The 19,319-nt window shown below is 44.1% G+C and overlaps 1 protein-coding gene across 3 annotated transcripts in view; it reads right to left on the bottom strand.

The window, feature by feature from the left end:
- MYOF (myoferlin) overlaps positions 1-19,319 on the bottom strand; it is a 179,139-nt gene that overhangs the window by 38,759 nt on the left and 121,061 nt on the right. For all 3 annotated transcript variants that reach the window (XM_064374110.1, XM_021669047.2, XM_021669046.2), the window contains 10 exons: positions 17,665-17,810; positions 14,495-14,668; positions 13,143-13,251; positions 11,019-11,096; positions 8,584-8,765; positions 8,332-8,490; positions 8,120-8,218; positions 6,754-6,915; positions 4,164-4,329; positions 65-141 (listed from right to left, as the gene is read on the bottom strand). In XM_064374110.1, the coding sequence (XP_064230180.1) occupies positions 65-141; positions 4,164-4,329; positions 6,754-6,915; positions 8,120-8,218; positions 8,332-8,490; positions 8,584-8,765; positions 11,019-11,096; positions 13,143-13,251; positions 14,495-14,668; positions 17,665-17,810 (1,352 nt within the window). The remainder of the gene's footprint in view (positions 1-64; positions 142-4,163; positions 4,330-6,753; positions 6,916-8,119; positions 8,219-8,331; positions 8,491-8,583; positions 8,766-11,018; positions 11,097-13,142; positions 13,252-14,494; positions 14,669-17,664; positions 17,811-19,319) is intronic.

Below are 19,319 nucleotides of genomic sequence, written 5' to 3'. Positions count from 1 at the left end.
ACCAAATGCTTAGACATCTGGAAGATAAAACTGATAGCAACCAATGATCAGCTCTAACGCCTACCTTAGAAGCCAGTAATGGTTTGGTGTCTTCCATTTCAATAACGATGTCCCGGCATGGTGGGGCAGACAGAAGGGAGGCTGCAAGACAAATAATTTCTCAATCTAAGATACTTAGAGAAATACAGTGGTGAATATTCTACTCCAAGTTCAAGTTTAACAGCCATAGGGTGGATGGTAGAGTTTATTCCGGAATTAGGCTTAGGAAATAGAGAGGTCAACTCCTGAATGTAGAAAATAACCCAACAATCCATCACTTTCCCCCAAATATAATACGGTTTTAGACATTTCCTAGGGGATTATAGGGTCCATCACTGTTTTGTTTTGGACAATTAGTCTAGTGCCTATGTAGAAAGTGCTCAAAAAAGAATTGTGTTGGCTGGGCACAATGGCTCACACCTGTAATTCCAGCACTTTGGGAGGCCGAGGCGGGTGGATCATGATGTCAAGAGATCGAGACCATAGTGGCCAATGAGGTGAAACCCCATCTGTACTAAAAATACAAAATTAGCCAGGCGTGGTGGTGGGTGCCTGTAATCCCAGCTACTCAGGAGGCTGAGGCAGGAGAATCAGTTGAACCTGGGTGGCAGAAGTTGCAGTGAGAGAAGATCACATGGGGGACAAAGTGAGACTCTGAGAAGGAAGGAAGGAAGGAAGAAGGAGGGAGGGAGGGAAGGAAAAGAAAGGGGGGGAGGGAGAGGGAGGGAAGGAGGGAAAGAATTGTGTCAATACATGTCTTTGGAGGGTGCAGAAGCAGTGATGGGGAACTGACCTTTTTTTTTACTTCAATAGCTTTTGGGGTACAAGAGGTTTTCGGTTACATGGATGAATTATATAGTGGTGAATTTTGAGATTTTAGTGCACCTGTCACCTAAGTAGTGTACATTGTGCCTGATATGTAGTCTTTTATCCCTCCCCAACTTCTAACTTCAGAGTCTCCAATGTCCATTACACTACTCTGTATGCCTTTGTGTTCCCATAGCTTAGCTCCTACTTACAAGTGAGAACATACAGACAGCCTACATCTAAAGGAGGCTTCTTTTCTTGAAATTTGTTCTTAAGACATAGAAAATAAGGAAGAGAAGAAATGAGACAAAGAAGGGAAAGGAGAGGTAGGGGCTGGGGAGGGATAGCATTAGGAGAAATACCTAATGTAGATGATGGGTTGATGGGTGCAGCAAACCACCATGGCACGTGTATACCTGTGAAACAATCCTGCACATTTTGCATGTGTATCTCAGAACTTAAAGTATAACTTTAACAAAAAAGAAGGGAAAGGAAAGGAAAAGAAAAGCAGGGTGGATTATTGCATATTTCAGGTCTGAGGTTGCAGTGGCTTATTCAGCCCTTGTTCTCAACAGTGTATGCAAAGGGAGAAGACATGTGCCCTGACTTTATGTACAATTCCCAAAATATCTGTGACTCAGGATTCGGGGGTTAGAGCATGCAGTCAGGAGTAGCCCCTGGCTTACTACATTTGATTCAGCTAAAGGGGGTTCCAAAGCCTTACCCTGGGGCAGGGGTGGGAGGATGAGAGGTACATCTCCCATTTATTGAAGAGGCATCAGACAGGAAGACATTTAACAGGAGGCCAGAACCCAGACACAACAAACCCTGCCAAGCCAATAAAACTTCTGTTTAACTCACCCTGGCAATTGATTTATAAGACATAAAGAAGGAGAGGCTAGAAACCTTTTTTTTTTTGAGGTGGAGTCTCACTCTGGAGTGCAGTGGTGCAATCTCGGCTCACTACAACCTCTGCCTCCCGGGTTCAAATGATTCCCCCGCCTCAGCCTCCTAAGTAGCTGGGACTACAGGCATGTGCCACCACATCCAGCTAATTGTTGTATTTTTAGTAGAGACGGAGTTTCACCATATGGGCCAGGCTGGTCTTGAACTCCTGACCTCGTGATCTGCCCACGTTGCCCTCCCAAAGTGCTGGGATTACAGGCGTGAGCCACTGCACCTGGCCTAGAAACCTTTTTTGGTACATACCATGTGCTGGGCATTGCGCTAAACACTTTACTTACATAATCTCATTTAATATCTCAGTAATCCTGCAGAATATGTGCCATTATCCCCATTTGAAAGATTTTAAAACAAACTGAAGCTAAGAGGAAGCAAGACATTTGCTTCAGGTGAAAGAATGAGTGGTAATGGGGAGTAAGTAACCTAGGTTTGGCTGACTCCAAAGCTTGTGTTTTAACCCCACACAGAGCCTGGAGGAACCAGTGGGGGGATACTGAGGAGGAGGCGAGACCGACATTTCCTGAGCGTCTGTGATACATCAGTCACTATGTGAGGTAGTTTTAGATCCATGTGGTACCGCTAGACCTTGGAAGCGGTGTCTATACTTCCAAGATAAGCTCCCCTGCAGATCCTGACAACCGCAGCAGTACAGAACAAGACAGCCAGATGGGCAGGGACACATGAACACAACTGAATGCAAGTTCCTTCCTCTAGGATCAGTTCTCCGCTTTACCCGCCTCATGGAAACAATACTCGAGAGAGAAGAGGAGAAAGCTGTTCTGTGCGCTTCCAACATGAGGCCATCCAAGTGCCCTCCTCAACTCTTAACCTATCATTTGTTTTATGAAAGAAAGAACCAGATTTTCCTTATCTGGGGCTCCCGGAAGCCTCGACCACACTCTACGTTGATTACATAGATCACTAGCCAGGCCGCATCTGCTTTGGGCCCAGCCCGCCCCTGAGCAATAGACGCAAACAGGTCCACGGTAAGGGATTCTGGGGCCAGGGAAAGCGTGTAGCATTCGTACCCTCCGAATGCTTTCAGGTATTTGGATCAACAAACTTTCTCTCATGAAAGCAGTAAGAAAAAAATGCCAGGAAAGTGGCTTATCTCCATTTAGTAACCTCAAATGAAACAATTCCTACAATTTCAATAATCCTTGTTGTTATCGAAAAGGCTGCTCTTTTAGGCACCATCAATTCAGCATAAAATGTTTTACATGGGACATTTCCTGATAAGCACATGGAGAGTTTTGCTTAAATGTGACTGTGGATGTTTTTTCCTCTGCTCTGAATCAGGGATCCAGGATGCTCAGTCAGACCTACACAGCAGGTGAGTTTCAGTGGCTCTGTAAAGTCAATACCAACCCTTATGAAAGCTCTAATAGAACCCGTTAGTGACACGGCTGCTTAAATAGAAGACATCTGCTTCAGTCTTGAATCCACCAAGGATCGGCTGAATGAGGGTGTTCCAGCCCTCCCGTGGTGTCTAATTTATGAGGCCAGGGGCCTGGGATCTCTTGCACTGATGTGAGGTAGCCCCCAGCCCCTAACACAGTCCCTAGCACATGGTGAGCTAAAAGCAGGTAACTATTGAACGGGTAATTGCAAAATGCTGTGTCACTAGCTATTATTTATTATGGAAATCTAAAGTAAGCATTGTGCCCTGCTCTATCATTTACATGTTAATTATACGTGCTAATGAGGTAGGACCGCAGATGGAAAGCAATCTGAAATAAAATCTCCTCCTCTCTCAATGTTCATGGGGTCAGGGAGCTTGCTGTTTTCCCCATCAAGATATTTATCACACTTGACTGCAACTGCACATTTTCTTGTTTGCCTTCCCTGCTGGACTCTTGCCCTGTACGAGGGGAACATGGCTGTCTTGGTCCCCACTGTCCCCAGATATCTAGAACAGCGCGTGGCAGTCAACGAGCACTTCCTAACCATTCAGTGAAAGGTGGAAGAAATGACTTCATCCTCATCACTGATGAGGGAACAGCTCTCCCTGCTTTGCTACCTGCATGACAAAAGGTAAATAGGGAACATCCACGAGGCACTTAACGTTTCCTCAAAAGAAGTCTTACATTCACCCAGGAGCAGGACTTCAGAGAGGAATTCCTCGAGCATTCCACCCACCCCTAAAACGAGGCCAAGATTCCAGCCCAGCCCTGCCACTTACTAACAATACAACCTTGGGAAAGTGACGTCACCCACTGCAACTCACACTCTTTGCTCATCTGTAAAATGTACGTAGACAACGAATCCAGGACTTACCTTGAGAGGGTTTGTAAAGATTAAATCAGAGCCAAGCATGAAAAGCCCCCAGACTGACGCACAGACTTGCATGTTACCTTTGAGCTGTGGGACAATATCCTCCTTCCCTGCATAAGGGTCGCAGCGAAAGCGGTCCAGGCGGTCGATGGTGCACTGGCCGACGACAGGCTTCCGCCCAAACTGCCTGTGGTCGATGACCTTGATCACCAGTGGGGGCATGTATAATTCCTCCTTGGGCAAGAACTGGGGATCACAAAGGTAGGTGTCATTTCTCTTTACAACACCGGACAAGGGCAGCTTTGAGAAAAATTTCCCCAGTGGACCAATCCAGATTCTCTTTGCCACACAGCCCAGAGGACTCACAATAAATCTTTCAATTATTTATGTGCTGGGCAAGGAGCTCAACGTTTAAGAGCACAGGCTGTCAGCCAGACTGTCTGGGGTCAAATCCTGGTGTTGCCCCCATCAACTGCTGGGCTAACCCTTCCATGCCCCCATTATTTCATGAGTAATAGTAAAATTGTTGAATTACTATATGTGAAGAGTACTTAGAATAGTACCCGGCCCATGCTGTGTCCTGTAAGTGTGGAATCACCGACCCATACTGTTTGTCACTGCCCTGTACTCTTTGCTCTGCTCTGCTTCCTGGGAGGGGACATGTGTAAGGCTAACAAGCCCGGAGCTTTGGTCATCTACTAGCCAAGTTCTGAGCAGACTTTAGAAATGGTCAAGACAAAACTGAACCTCTAGGAGAAATAACTGTGGCTAAGAGTCTTTTCGCCCTGGAAATTCAGTGCAAAAATGGATTGCTGCTTTTTCCTGGACTCCCCCAGCTCCCTCTCATGGAATTTGGTGGCTTCGGTGACAATGCCTGATTGGGGAATCATGGGCTGACCTGGGGCCCCACTTGGTATGTGGTTCAGGTGAATTTCTATATCTGGCCTGACACAGGAATAGAAGCTGGGATCATCTGAGTGGTTTTTCCTCATCTCTGCTGACCAAGGCGAGATTCTAGACTAGAACTTGGAAGGGGAGGGAGGTGTGGGGAGTGGACGAGGACAGGTGGAGTGGCCCGGGGGCAACCACTTTGGGACCCTGGCTGGGAGCATCCCAGTGGCTTGCCATCTGTTGCATGACAGGGAGGAGAGCACGGGCTTTGGGGCTGGAGGGACCTCTGTGTAAACGCTGGCCACTCACTAGCGATGTCCCCTTGTGTACTTGTATACATTAGTTACCTCTTGGTTTTCCCCAAAGTGGGTATAAGAGGGGTGAAGATGTTTACCCTGCAGGATTAAAGACTAGGTGTACCAAGTAAGAATGCATCTAGCACTGCACGACAGCTGTCACTGTAGTTAGGACACAGTCACTGCGGTATAGAAGGCGTGGCCTAACACTATGACACTGGATAAACCATTTCCCCTCTTTAGACCTAAGATTTCTCCTCTGTAAAATAAGAGATTGAAGCATGTGACCCTGGAATTCAAGAGGACTATATTGGAGACATCAAGGTCAGGAAAATGACCGGGGTGGGGAAAGGAATGGGAAGCTTCTAGGTCTTCCAACACTTCAAGGTAATGAACTGTCTTGATTTCACCTATTTATACAATAGAGTAAAAACAGAAGTTTTTTTGGTTTGGTAAAAGTTAAGAAATTAACTGCTTTAGGCTGGGCACGGTGGCTCATGCACCTATAATCCCAGCACTTTAGGAGGCTGAGGCAGGGGGATCACCTGAGGTCGGGAGAAACCTGGTCTCTACTAAAAATACAAAATTAGCCGGGGTATTTTTTTGTATCGGCGCAAAAAATACCCTGGCTAATTTTGTATTTTAGTAAAGACGGGTATGGTGGCGCATCCCTGTAATCCCAGCTACTCGGGAGGCTAAGACAGGAAAATCACTTGAACCCAGGAGGCGGAGGTTAGAGTGAGCCAAGATCACGCCACTGCACTCCAGCCTGGGCAACAAGAGTGAAACTCTGTCTCAAAAAATAAAAATTTAAAATTAAAAAAAAAAAAAGGAAAGAAATGAACTGCTTTAAAAACGGAAAGACTGGGTGACCTCTTCTTGCCCCAGGTATTACAGGGTCTGTGATGGAGGGCTGGGAACTCACATCTTTACCAATTAGAGGGTAGCCTCGATGGAGCACAGAAGGTGCCATCCCAGGGGCACCTGGAGGTGGGGCACAGTTAGGGGCTACCAGGGGCATGGCGTCATCACCCCATATACCTTCCATCACAGCCACCCCTTCCCCAGACAGCCCGTCCTCATCCGGAGGATTCTGGTCCATGCACATCTGTAGGGGATATATCTGGTCCATGCATGACTGGGGGTTAATATTCTGCCCTCATGGGGTTGACCAAGAGCCCGTAATAGATACCTGAACAGATGGAAAGTTTATTGGAGAAATAAGTAAGTATTGCTCACAGATATTCTGTACCACTGGAGTTGTTTTGATGCTTTAAGAAATCATCACTACAGTGTGAGAATTTCAGGGGAAAAAGTCATTGGCACGCTGAATATAAGGCAGGGTTTTTCTATTTGTCAGATTTTGGAAATAAACTCTGCGTGTGCGCGTGTGCATGTGTGTGCGTGTGTGTGTGTGTGTGTGTGTGGCATTTCTGTTCATATTTCAATGCACATGGGTGATTACAGAGAATCAATACTGTACCACTTTCATGAAAAGAACAGAACTTGGAAAGTTGGGTGTCTTCTTAAGGTTTTTGATGACCACCGATTCTACCCTTTCTCCTCCACACTCCACGACGAGACTGGGGGATGTGATAGAAGCCATCTGGAAGTTTTTCATATTTCTTAAGCCCCAGGCTAGAATCTAAGAAAACAATTTAAAGAGAAGGGAAGGTAACCCAGCACTTTAAAAATAATAGTCAAAATTACTGGCAAAGTCTTTAAAATTAATTTGAACATTATCCTAGCAAGCTTGTAGGTCATGCAAAGAAAGTCGTTTTGCCCCTTTCTTTCTCCTGCCTGAGCCCCTAAAGAAGCAATGCAGTTAGGAGTGAAGGAATCAAATCCTGGCTGTGCCGTCTAATAGCTGTGTCAACGCTGACAAGGTAACTAACCTCTCTATGTCTCATCTACAAACAAGACTGATCGTATTATCTATCATAGGGTTATTCTGATAATCACCTGTAAACTTGTTTTTTGTTTTTTTGAGACAGAGTCTCGCTCTGTTGTCCAGGCTGGAGTGCAGAGGCAGCACAAACTAGGCTCACTGCAACTTCTACCCCAAGTTCAAGCAATTCTCGTGTCTCAGCCTCCCAAGTAGCTGGGATTACAGGTATGTGCCACCGCGCCTGGCTAATTTTTGTATTTTTAGTAGAGATGGGGTTTCACCACGTTGGCCAGGCTGGTCTCAAACCCCTGACTTCAAGTGATCCGCCTGCCTTGGCCTCCCAAAGTGCTGGAATTACAGGCATGAGCCACCACACCCAGCCCACCAGTAAACTTAACAAGGTGTCTGACATGCAGGCATTTCAAAGTGATGGCCTCAGCCTTTGAGAACTCTTAGCAAGAGAACCAGAGAAGGGAAATCTTGGAGTGTTAACAGCTGCTTGACTGGACAGAGGGAAGTCTTGGGAGTAGGCTAAACACTGTCGATCAAGCCACCTGGTTGGGGCCATCAGCCTGTAGCTGACCTGTCAACATTGCTCACGGCTCCCATCCAACTTCCATCTCTGCCTCCCTGCCAAGTCCCTATCTCTGGGCATATAAAGAGTCATTCCCTTTGGTCCGTCTTCCCTCTCCCAGTTCTCCAGTTGATCTGAAAAACCCAGAAACCTGCTGGCTCCCAGTAAATGAGGAGTTTAGATGCTCTCAGGAATGCTAGAATTGACCTCTCCTTGTTGCTTCAACAAGCCTTCTACTCCCATGAATATCTCCCGTTTTTGGACAAGTGTAAAGGAAGTTGGACATAGCAAGAAAATACACAGCAGGATTCTATTTTCTATACAAAGATTCCTGTTCTGCAGTCACAGCTGTTTGATTTGATGAGTAACATGTGGGGGGCAGCATACCTCAATGGCAGTGAGCTGGACCACAGGCCTGATCCCCTGGGGGACCATGTATAGATTTGGTGCCCTTTGAGGGGGAAGAATGGGAAGGTTGGAGCCATCCTGTGAAACAAACATGGATATGTCAATACCTCCCTTCAGTTCAAGCAAACAGTGCCTAGAATTAACACATTAAGCAGCTGAGAGAATATATGAGGAAGAACACAGCAATGTACCCTGTCCCTCAGAATCAGCTCTGCGGTGACAAGAACATCTCCACAGGCTTTGTCTCCATTCATTACTGGGTGCCAGAGAAGTTTGGGTGCGATGTCCATTTCTGAGTTCAGTTTCACTAGAGGAGAGAAAATGCTTCGTCCTAAAAATTCATCTTTGCCCTAGGGAAACAAAGGAATCCTTAAATTCCCCAACAATGATCCCTTCAAATCTCCATCAACCCCAAGTTATCTTAGAAATTCTAAATGACCTACCACTTGGTCACTGTCAAAAAGTTCCATGATCACTTTGGGTGGATTCTGTAGAATTGTTTGAGGTTCCCCATAGATTTCAACTTCATCGAATATAATTGTTTGGTCCCATGTGGGATTTAGGGTTGAACGGATGATCTCAGTGGTTTTGCTCCGATGGAGGAAAGAGACATGAGCATACGGATCTAAAACAGAAAGCGAGAATAACAATGGGGCCATGGCTAGAATCTAACTCCCTAGGACCACTCACTGCAACCACATTCTTTCCCTCTGGATATAATGACCGTGGGCTCTCACCATCCTCCTGGACAGAGGGTTTCTAGGGAGCAGGGAGTTCCCTGTGGAAGATTCTGGTACTGCAGCAGAGACCCCTGAAGCGAGACCCTGACGTGTACTGAGAGGTATCTCTTTGGAGTATGTCCTCACCAAGGGTAATTGGGCCCACAGTTTTTCTCTGCAAGAGCACTGCAGTCATGGTTGAGGGAAGGCTCTGCAGTCAGATACAACCCAGGTTCAACACCCACCCTTCACCCCTGCTGCATAACTTTGAGGGGAAAATAATCTTCCTAAACCTTGGTTCCCTCCTCCATGCATGAAAGTAGTGTCTGCTTCACAGTGTTGAGGATAAAATGACATAAGGAATGTTAGCTACTTAGGATAGAGCCTGTCCTATATGGAGTATATGATAAATGCTAGTTTTTATTATAGTTGTTTCTAATGTTGATGGTAATCCATCCATTCAGCAAGTATTTATTGAGTGCCAGGTCTCAAGAGTACAAGAGGAACAGGAAAAGCTCAGATGCTCATAGAGTTTACAATCTGTGACAGCAGAAAACGTTGACTCACTATACTTAAGAATGGAGAGAAAGCTGCTGGGTGCGGTGGCTCACGCCTGCAATCCCAGCACTCTGGGAGGCCAAGGTGGGTGGATTACCTGAGGTCAGGAGTTCGAGACCAGCTAGACCAACATGGTGAAACCCCATCTCTACTGAAAATACAAAATTAGCAGGGTGTGGTGGTGCATGCCTGTAATCCCAGCTACTTGGGAGGCTGAGGCAGGAGAATTGCTTGAACTTGGGAGGCGGAGGTTGTGGTGAGCCGAGATCACACAATTGCACTGCCTGGGCAACAAGAGCAAAACTCCTTCTCAAAAAGAAACAAGTAAAATAAAATAAAGAATGGAGAGAAAGCAATGTTGTGTATGGAGAAATAATCTGTGTTCTCCTCCAGGCTAAATAATTTCATCAAACCTTTTTTTAGTTGCCTGGGGGCTGACCTATCTGAAAAATAACACAGTATCTAGCCTGAAACTCTTGTATAAGCTAAAAGTGCTTGGTTTCTAGAAGTGAAGCCATCATATAAACCCTTTGCTTTTGCCCTGATGATAATTCTACTATCTCAAACTGCAAGGAATGTGCTAAAAGTTTTATGACGCTTTAGTCACGAATTTTGGAAATACATATTTTTTTACTCTCAGTGATGGAGTGCCCCCTGGTGGAAAATATTTGAAAATGTCTTCAAAGACCACATTGGAGATGTATATTGCAGGGATAATCTTGAATCCGGTCAAATTTGTATGAAAAGGAAACCATTCACAAATATTGGTAAATATTAGTGCTTGAAAGATGCTTCAAAATTGATGTGAGCACATGAGAGTCAGGCAAATGCTTTAACACGTTTTCCGGTTGGAATAAAAAAGTGCAGTTCAGGGCAAACGGGAAATGGGGTTAAGAGCTGTTTCCATAGAAAGCCCAGGGAAGCTCTGCTGGGCTTTGAGTCCTGAAGTGGAATGCTCCCCAGATAGCCTGAACTATCCATGGTTCAGCAGCAAGGACTCAAATCCCCAGGCAGGCATGTTCTCCCCTCCTCCCCTCTCCCTTGCCAACAGCCTTCCTCTCAGAACCAGTCCAAAGCAATGAAAGCAGCTGGGGTGTCAGCCCAAGAGACGACAGAGCCTCACAGTATCGGGTATCTGGGGAGCAGCCAGAGGAGGAGGTTAAAATGAACTCTAAACTGCTCAAAGCCTGGTGCTGTAGGCAGACGGGCAAACTTGTCATCTTTTTGATACCTTGAGAGAGCCTACAGAAAAACTTAAAGGATCTTAACTTCCCAATCAACCCAAGGGTCCAGGGATGAAAACACAGCCATGTATATAAATAGAGATGAGAACTCACTTTCTTGGTGCTTCTTATTATTTAATCAATTAATATCTATTAGTACCAAAGGATCTTCTGTGTATCACTAGCACCCAGCAATGGTGCCTGAAGGATTCAGTGATGATTTATCTAATGACTGAGCAAGTTTGCTTCCAGCATGCAACAATAATCTCCACATGAAAAGGGTTTTTGTTAGAAAGGACAGAAGGCATTCACTTGACACATAGAAGCAAAATAGCATGCTATATAATCATGTGTAGCATGAATATTTTTTTCCTTTACCTGAAAAGCTATCCTTGTCTAAAGCCAGGAGGTTTCTGGCTTGATACACATAGCAGCGCAGATGGTAGATGTAGACTCCTAAAAAACAAAATGACGATTACTTACAAGAAATGTAACAAAAACATAACAAAAAAACAAAAACAAACAAGAAATGTAACACTGTAAACTGCCATTTTACTGGAATATTTGGAAAAAAAATACATGTTTCTGATAAATGGGCTGCCTGAATCTATTATAGTTCCCCACAGTAAAGAGCACATAGAGTAGTGATGATGTGTCCTCCCAAAGTACTTCAATGAGCTGAGATCACGCCACTGCACTCCAGCCTGGGCGACAGAGTGAGACTTGGTCTTAAAACATACATATGTATTCTTTTAAAAAAATACTATAGTAAGCTCAGTGAAAAGAGTGTCAATCAGGAAAACATTACGTCTGTTATAAACTAACTGAATGTAGGGTGCTGCTTGTCATCACAGACCTTTAAAATGAAACTGGGTCTCCAGCAGTTATAGGAATAGGACTTTCTATACTACTTCAGCACCAGATCTGGGAAACAGTTATCTTCTAAAAGTTTCTGTGACATTTCAAAATCTTCATACTCCTTCTTTTATTATTATATTCTGTCTTTGTCTCTCTTCCTCTGACATTCTCTCTCTCTCTGACACACTCTCTGACACTCTGTCTCTCTCTCTCTCTCTCTGACACTCTGTGTGTGTCTCTCTCTCTCTGACACTCTCTCTGTGTCTCTCTCTCTGTCTCTGACACTCTCTCTGTCTCTCTCTCTCTGTCTCTCTCTCTCTCTCTCTCTCTCTGACACTCTGTGTGTGTGTGTCTCTCTCTCTCTCTGACACTCTCTCTGTCTCTCTCTCTCTGACACTCTGTGTCTCTCTCTCTGACACTCTCTCTGTGTCTCTCTCTGTCACTCTGTGTCTCTCTTTCTGACTCTCTCTGTCTCTCTGTCTCTGACACTCTCTCTGTCTCTCTCTCTCTGTCTCTCTCTCTGACACTCTCTCTGTCTCTCTCTCTGTCTCTGACACTCTCTCTGTCTCTCTCTCTCTGTCTCTCTCTCTCTCTGACACTGTGTCTCTCTCTCTCTCTCTGTCTCTCTCTCTCTGTCTCTGACACTCTCTCTGTGTCTCTCTCTCTGTCTCTCTCTCTCTGTCTCTGACACTCTCTCTGTCTCTGTCTCTCTGTGAGATTGCAGAGCTTTATGATTCCATGCACAGATTCTGGGAGCTCTACTATCTGAGTTCAAATCTTGTCTCTAGTGCTTATAAGCCATAAGACTTTGGGCAAGTTATTTAATCTTCCTGTGCCTTGGTTCCCTCTTCTGTAAAACGGGGACAATAATAGCACCTACCTTATAGGATTGTTAGGAGGATTAACCAAGTTATAATATGTATAGTTCCTAGCCCATGCTAAGAGCTAAGACCTATAGAAGTGTTTGCTAATATTATTGTAGAGTAGGTCTGTCTCAGCCCCCAAATCCTGAAGGTTATTATTGAAACCAACTTTTATTTAATTTTTTGTGCCTTTTTTTCTAGTTAAAATTTCAATTTTGAAGGCTTACTAGATAAACACATCTTAGATAGACTGTTAAAATCAGTGATGTCAAATCACGCTTCACCTTAAATATGATATGGTTTTCAACTGTATTTTTAAAAACCCCTTTCATCAAAGATGAAAATGAAAGTCATGTTTGCATGAAGAGATTTTTAAAATCATATTTGGTGATTTGAAGAGTTTCCTTGAGATAAAAGTTACAGAAGCGGAATTCACAAAGTCATGTTTAAAATTCACTGTGGGCCAGGTGTAGTGGCTCATGCCTGTAATCCCAGCACTTTGGGAGGCTGAGGTGGGTGGATCACCAGAGGCCAGGAGGTCGAGACCAGCCTGGCTAATATGGCAAAAGCCTGTCTCTTCTAAAAATACAAAAAATTAGCCAGGGGCATGGTGACTCGCACCTGTAGTCCCAGCTACTCAGGAGGCTGAGACAGGAGAATTGCTTGAACCTGGGAGGTGGCAGTGAGCCGAGACCACGCCGCTGTATTCCAGCCTGGGTGACAGAGTGAGACTCCATCTCAAATAAACATGAATAAAAATAAATAAAAAAATAAAACTCACGGTCAAAATTGCAGGAAACAATGGGGGTGTTTGCTCCGAACACAGTGGTGGCGCTGTGCTTCTGCTTCTCCACAGTCTTCTCATCCCCATCTTCCGTAGTGTCTGCCCCCTAAAGTCAATTAACAGAGTCAGTTAGCAGAGGAGTCAGGAAACACCGCCTAAAAGCAGACCAACCAACCCACAGGCAAGAATCTCAAACAAGTGGAGTTCTAGCTTCGTAAAGATGCCATCGTCCAAAAACCCCATTTTTTTTTTAAGAGGAGTAAGTCCCAGGATAGCAAGTGACTTCCCTGAAGTCGCTTAGCTGGAAAGCAGCCAAGCAGGAAGTGGGAGCCAGCCCTACCTCCAGTCCAGGTTTGCCAAACCCTGATGCTGAAAAGAAAGGGAAAAAAAGAAAAAAATGTAGAGGATCAACAGGGAGTAAAAGGATGGGATAAGGAAGAGAAAGAGCAGCAGCAGCAGGAGAATGCAGTGGGGTCAGAGTGCAGAAATACAAAAATGGGCTGTTGGGGCACGACTCCTGACCACTCTATTGTTTTATTTTATATTTTATTTTTGAGATGGAGTCTCGCTCTGTCACCCCGGGATGGAGTGCAGTGGCGTGATCTCGGCTCACTGCAACTTCCAACTCCTGGGTTCAAGCAATTCTCTGTCTCAACCTCTCGAGTAGCTGGGATTATAGGCACCTGCTACCACGCCCGGCTAATTTTTGTATTTTTATTAGAGACGGAGTTTCACCATCTTGGCCAGGCTGGTCTTGAACTCCTAACCTCGTAATCCACCTGCCTCAGCCTCCCAAAGTGCTGGGATTACAGGCATGAGCTGCCACGCCCGGCCCCCTATCGTTTTAGATCACCCACTGCCATTCTCCTATCCCTTCCTTCCACCTGCCTGCTTTTTCCCCCTGACTTCTTTACTGTGCTTCTGTATGAATTGCTCTCTAATTTTGTGAGCTAGCCTTCTGATTTCCTCCCCCTCACATCTGTGTATTTAACTTTTTTGGTTTGTTAAACAGTTGTAGTTTCTAAGATACGATTTAAGGAACTTGTGCCTGGGATGTGAATAGATGTTACCTGAAGCAAGGGTCCTGGAACAGATACACGTGGAAAATGCTAGGTGAAGCAGGTGTGTCAGCAGGAGTATTTCTTAGAACACCCCTGTGTTCATGGTCTATTCATTCTACAGGAGGTACTGCGTACCCAGGATGTGTGGCTTTCCCTCAACCTGTTAATATCTGCCATCTTATGGTACTGGAATTACAGGCATTTCTGTGGAGTTGGCAGTGCTGTATCTAACACTCACGTATTTTCTCTACACCAATACGATCTGCACTCTGGCAACCTAGTACTTACAAGGGCACCTTCAAGTTTAAAGATGGCGGCTGCACCATGTGTTTCTGAAGGAGCCATTTTTCTCCTCCAGCGTCTGCGGCGAAAGGTATCTGAGCTTCGTTGTTTCCAGTGAAATTTCCAGCCAATTAAAGAAGCATATTCCCAACCTTCTTGGTCTTCCAATTCCTCCATGGCCTAAAACAGAAGTAAAAATGTTAATGATGATGACGAGGATGATGATGATATTCCTTATATTGATAAAAACAGGTCATTTGATCAATCAACAGATACATAGTATTCAAAATCAACTCTTTGCCAAGTACTGAGCTAGAGCCAGGAACACAGAGAAGAAAAAAACCAGACAGGATCTGTGCCCTTGCAGAGCCGATGGACTGTGGGAATGCAGAGGGATAAGCAGGCGATTACAGCTCCATGGTGGACCTACCCTCACGAGGTGCACCGAGTCATTCAGACTCGGGGTGGGTGAAGCCAGTAGACTCTTTCTCAAATTACTTTCTGTTTTCTCACTTCATTAGTATATAAAAATGTTGCTAGTGTGATATAGTTTGTAAAACATTGGTATCTCCACTTTACATACGTAGGAAAAAAATTAAATGCGCCCCCACCCCAAGGTTTAAATGTTTTGCCTGAGCTAATAGCTGCCATAACTAATAATTAAGTGATAGGTCAGAATATGTTATTTCTATAATAATTAATAACAAATTTGTATGCTACTTTTCAGCTTAAAAACTATTGATATACAAGTGGTATCAGTTTTCAATGTTATATTCTATTCATTCAACAAATCTGAGTGCCTACTATGTAACAGGGATCATGTTAGGGGTGAGGACACAGTGAAGAAAAGACAGAGTTTTTGCCTTCATGTAGCTGACATTTTCATGGCAGAAATTTTATTTATCTTAAAAGTATGACTGGATTTAATAAATGTAAAATGTTATGGAATAATATTTACGATCTGAGAAATAAGAGCTCCACGTGGGTAATTGCTGTCGTTGGGTCTATTTTTTTCACTTTGAATAAATGTAAAACACAGGTTAAACACAATCTTGTACCTGACCCTCTAGTAATATTAATAGTAGCAGTGAAAGATTTCACATAGGCAAGAGTAAGGCAGGTTAGGAAACACGATCAAAGCCTCAGCAATACTCATTAGTAGAGCTGGGCCATAGCCGGAGCCTTCCAACTGGTGGCTCAGTGATCTTTCCACTTCAACTTGGTGCTCTCATGTGGAAGGAGAGGGTTCCAGCACCTCTAGAAATTTCTCACCCCATCAGAATGGGATAATTAAACAATAAAAATGCATTCATTAAACTAAAGAGCTTCTGCACAGCAAAAGAAACTATCATCAGAGTGAACAGGCAACCTACAGAATGGGAGAAAAGTTTTGCAATCCATCCATCTGACAAAGGTCTAATATCCAGAATCTACAAGGAACTTAAGCAAATTTACAAGAAAAAAACAAACGACCTCATTAAAAAGTGGGTAAATGACATGAACAGATACTTCTCAAAAGACATTTATGCGGCCAACAAACATATGAAAAAAAGCTCAACATCACTGATCATTAGAGAAATGCAAATAAAAACCACAATGAGATGCCATCTCACACCAGTCAGAATAGAGATTATTAAAAAGTCAAGAAACAACAGATGCTGGTGAGACTGTGGAGAAATAGGAACACTTTTACACTGCTGGTGGAAGTGTAAATTAGCTCAACATTGTGGAAGACAGTGTGGCGATTCCTCAAAGACCTAGAACCAGAAATGCCATTTGACCCAGCAATCTCATTAGTAGGTATATACCCAGAGGAATATAAATAATTCTATTATAAAGAAGCATGCATGCATATTTTAATTGCAGCACTACTCGCAATAGCAAAGATATGGAATCAACCAAATGCCCATCAATAATAGATTGAATAAAGAAAATGTGCTACATACACACCATAGAATACTATACAGTCATTAAAAGGAATGAGATTGTGTCCTTTGCAGGGACATGAATGGAGCTGGAGGCCATCATTCTCAGCAAACTAACATGGAAACATAAAACCAAATACCACATGTTCTCACTTACAGGTGGGAGCTGAACAATGAGAACACATGGACACAGGGAGGGAAACAACACACACTGGGGCCGGGGGTGGAGGGAGGGAGAGCATCAGGATAAACAGCTAATGCATGCTGGGTTTAATACCTAAGTGATGGGTTGATAGGAGCAGCAAACCACCATGGGACACGTTTACTTATGGAAGAAACCTGCACAGCCTGGGCATGTATCTTGGAACTTAAAATTAAATTGTAAAAAAAGACTCATGCATTAGCTCATTTATTTGACTAGATTATTTACTGGGAGCACATTTCTGAGTTAGCAAGGAGGATACAAAGATGACTATGACTCCATTTTTGCTTCCAGAAGCTCACCATCTAATAAAATTAACGTCATAGCACCTACTAGAGTTATGCATTCTGTGGAACAGAGAGAGTTCCTGGTGTTCCTATTCCAACACCAGCTTTGCCACTTACTAGATACTTGGCCTAGAGCAAGTCTATTTAAACTCTGTGAGCATTATCTGTAAAATGGTCATAAAATCCAAACCTTGGAGACTATAGGTGATGCCTATTCAGTACCTAGCCTTATAGAAAGCCACTTCTATACATGCCACTTACTATGAGTGTTACTGTTCTATCACATTTATTATTATTCCATTTAAAGCTTACAATACCCTAATTAGAAGGTATAGATATTATTCCCATTTTGCAGATGAGAAAGAAAGGGAAGTCAGGATTTGAATCTTCACACATCTTGCTCCAAGTTCTAAGCTACTGCTGCTACTATATTATGCTGCCAAAATAATTTCCGTTTCTTTTAACACCTCTGTAGCAGTTCTCAACATTTATCCTGCCTCAGAATCACCAGGATGGTTTGCTGAGCTACAGATGGCTGGGCCCAGCCCCAGGATTTCTAAATCAGTAGGGTTGGGATGGGACAGTTCTAACAAATTCCCAGGTGATGGTGATATTGCCAGCTGTGGTGGGCTCACTTTGAGAACCTCGAGTGCAGCCTAATGGATTTGCAAATAGTTTTCGCAGAAACGCCTAGTGAGCTGGGACTTTGTGGTCAGGAGGGCAGAGCTCCCCAGTCCAGCTCTCTTCCCTGACTCCTCTTACCCTCGCGGTGCTTGAAGCCGTCTGTGTTAAATCTTTCCTGCGTTTTCGGACCAGCCTTCGCCGTCTATGAGTATGGTACATTTTCTCTGCTGCAACCCAGGATTTGGGCTTATGATCAGGAGGAATGGTGATTCCATATTCCCAGCCTGGAATAGAGTTGTGAATGGTTACCCAAAAGAGATGCACTTGCCAGATCACCAAATAAACCTCCAGGAAACATTCAGTCACTCTCCCCATCCCCAGACGCTCTCTACTATCATGACCGAATGTGTGGCTCTTTTCATTTTGCTGGGATATCCAGCCAAATTGAATACAGCCTCGTTCCCACTGAGTTCCTCAAAATACCTTCTTGGTGGCCATGGGGTTCTCCTCCACTTTTATGCTTCTGGTCATTCATAGTAATTGAATGCACTTAAGAATAAAGCCCAATTCAAGACGCAGGAGAAACCACAGGTGAGGGTGTGGGCTGTGCGGGTGCACGGCCTGGGTTCAAATCTTAGCATCACCACATGTTGGCTGTTAACTAAACAAGTTTCCTGCAAGTTGGTAAATCTGCCTATGGCCCAATTTCCCCACTGTAAAGATAAAACACACCTTTTTATAGGGTTACAGTATTTTAACACTATCAAAATAACAGATGCAAAGCATGAGGGCCATACTTAGCACACAGTTATTGCCCAATCAATGCTCACGATTATTCTAAGATCTGGTGTGTGCATTGAGATCAGCAAGGAACTTATAATCCATGTGAAATCTTCTGGGTCAATGTCAGTTCTATGCCCCATGCATAGAGAAAGAAATGAATCAGGTTTTCTATTTTGATAATTCCAAATGCTATTGTTCACTTAATTTTAATTAAGTGAGAAAAAGACAAACACCAGAAGTTATATCAATAATCTGCATTATTGGTGCATACGATGACTTTAAGGGCAGTTTACAGCTTTCTTTTCTTTTCTGAGCCAAGGGGCGCCTGAATGTGATGTTCCCAGGGAGATTATGGGGTATGGTTAGAATAGAGAAAACCTTGACTGCAGCCCCCTCCCAAATTCTTGTCATGGATCCCCAAGCATCTCAAAACCCAACCAGTTGGCCCCCATCACCTGATGTTTTTCATTCTTTTTTTTTTTTTTTTTTTTTTGGAGACAACGTCTCACTCTGTTGCCCAGGCTGGAGTGCAGTGGCATGATCTCAGCTCATTGCAACCTCTGCTGCCCTGGTTCAAGCAATTCTCCTGCCTCAGCTTCCTAAGTATCTGGGATTACAGGCTCCTGCCACTGTGCCTGGCTAATTTTTGTATCTTTAGTAGAGACAGCGTTTCACCATCTTGGCCAGGCTGGTCTTGAACTCCTGACCTCATGATCCACCCACCTCAGCCTCCTAAAGTGCTGGAATTACAGACATTAGCCATTGCGCTTGGCCTGTTTTTCACTCTTAACACCCTCCTACCCACTTAGCACTTGTCCATACACTTGCCTGTCCTTTGGATTCTACATTTGACTAGTCTACATTTGACTGCCATGTGACCCAGCCGCCACAGAACAGCAACCCCCAACCTTTTTGGCACCAAGGACAGGTTCCATGGAAGACAATTTTTCTATGGACAGCGTTGTGGGATTGGGGGAGGATGGCTAGATTCCCATAAGGAGCATAGAACC

This window comes from Aotus nancymaae, unplaced genomic scaffold (assembly GCF_030222135.1).
Source record: "Aotus nancymaae isolate 86718 unplaced genomic scaffold, 86718_ANA_hifiasm-v0.15.2.pri h1tg000010l, whole genome shotgun sequence".
Lineage (NCBI taxonomy): Eukaryota > Metazoa > Chordata > Mammalia > Primates > Aotidae > Aotus > Aotus nancymaae.
This window is presented reverse-complemented; position numbering and strand designations above follow the sequence as displayed.